This window comes from Cebus imitator, unplaced genomic scaffold, assembly GCF_001604975.1.
Source record: "Cebus imitator isolate Cc_AM_T3 unplaced genomic scaffold, Cebus_imitator-1.0 Scaffold278, whole genome shotgun sequence".
Taxonomy (NCBI): Eukaryota; Metazoa; Chordata; class Mammalia; order Primates; family Cebidae; genus Cebus; species Cebus imitator.
Window position 1 is genome coordinate 259,948 of NW_016107593.1, and position 1,046 is coordinate 260,993.

General features: G+C 46.6%; 1 protein-coding gene across 1 annotated transcript in view; it reads right to left on the bottom strand.

Moving 5' to 3' along the window:
* LOC108284414 (mucin-2-like) overlaps positions 1–1,046 on the bottom strand; it is a 77,810-nt gene that overhangs the window by 27,127 nt on the left and 49,637 nt on the right. Inside the window, exons 6-7 of the mRNA XM_037728718.1 lie at positions 826–951; positions 254–540 (exon numbers count right to left, since the gene is read on the bottom strand). Coding sequence (XP_037584646.1) covers positions 254–540; positions 826–951 — 413 coding nt within the window. The remainder of the gene's footprint in view (positions 1–253; positions 541–825; positions 952–1,046) is intronic.

Genomic DNA, 1,046 nt, shown 5'->3' on the forward strand with positions numbered 1-1,046 from the left:
TATGATAATGATCATAGTCAAAATGGTGGCTATTTCTGTTTTGCAGGTTTAGTTCTACTGAATCTTCAGTAGAACTATGCTGGCTGCTGTTGGAGTAGTGGGTTCAGTAGAAGTAGTAATGGAGAATTTTGTGGTTGTAGCCTGAGTGGGAATGTCTGTGGTTGTTGTGGTGGTCAGTTCAGGTGAGCTGGTGGTTGCAGTTGTGATTGAAGATTCAGTAGAAGCAGAAGTTGGGATCATTGTGATTGAAGGCTAAGTGGAAGTCCCTGAAGTTGTTGTACTAGTCTGTTCAATGGGCAACATGGCTGCTATTGTGGTTGTCAACTCAGTGACAGTAGTGGTAATTTTGGTTGTACCCTCTGTGGAAGTACCAGCAGTCATTGCTGCAGTCTGTTTAGTTTCGGTGCTAGTTGCTATTGTGGTTGTGGGTACAGTAGAAGGGAGAGTGGTGGCTGTTGTAGTTGTAGCCACAGTGGAAGGGCCTGACATTATTGTGGCAGTTGTTTCAATGGTGTTTCTGGTTACTACTGGTGTCGTAGATTAAACAGAGGAGGTAGTAGTGCTCACCATGATGGTAGTCTCAGTAAAAGTTCTGGCGGTTAGATGGCTGGTTGGATTGAAGTGGTGACTTCTGAGGAAGAGTAGTGGTGACCAGTGTGGTTGAAGACTCAGTAGAAGTTGCTGCACTTATTGTGTCAGGCTATTAACTTTCAGGGCTGGCTGTTGTAGTGCTGGGCTCAGTAGAGATGGTAGTGGTCCTAAGTGTGGTAGCAGTATCAGAGGAAGTGCTGCAGTTGTGGAAGACTGTTCAGTTGTAGTTCATGCTGTTGTTGTGGCTGTGGGTTCTGTAGAGGTGGCAGTGGTGACTGTGGGGGTTGTAGCTTCAGTGGAAGTGCCTATGGTTATGGTGGCAGACTGTTCAATTGCAGTGCTGGTTATGTTGTGGTTGTGGGTTCAGTAGAGGTGGCAGTGGTGGTTGTGGTGGTTGTAGTCTCAGGGCAAGTGCCTACAGTAGTTGTGGCAGACTGTTCAGTTATAGTGCTGGC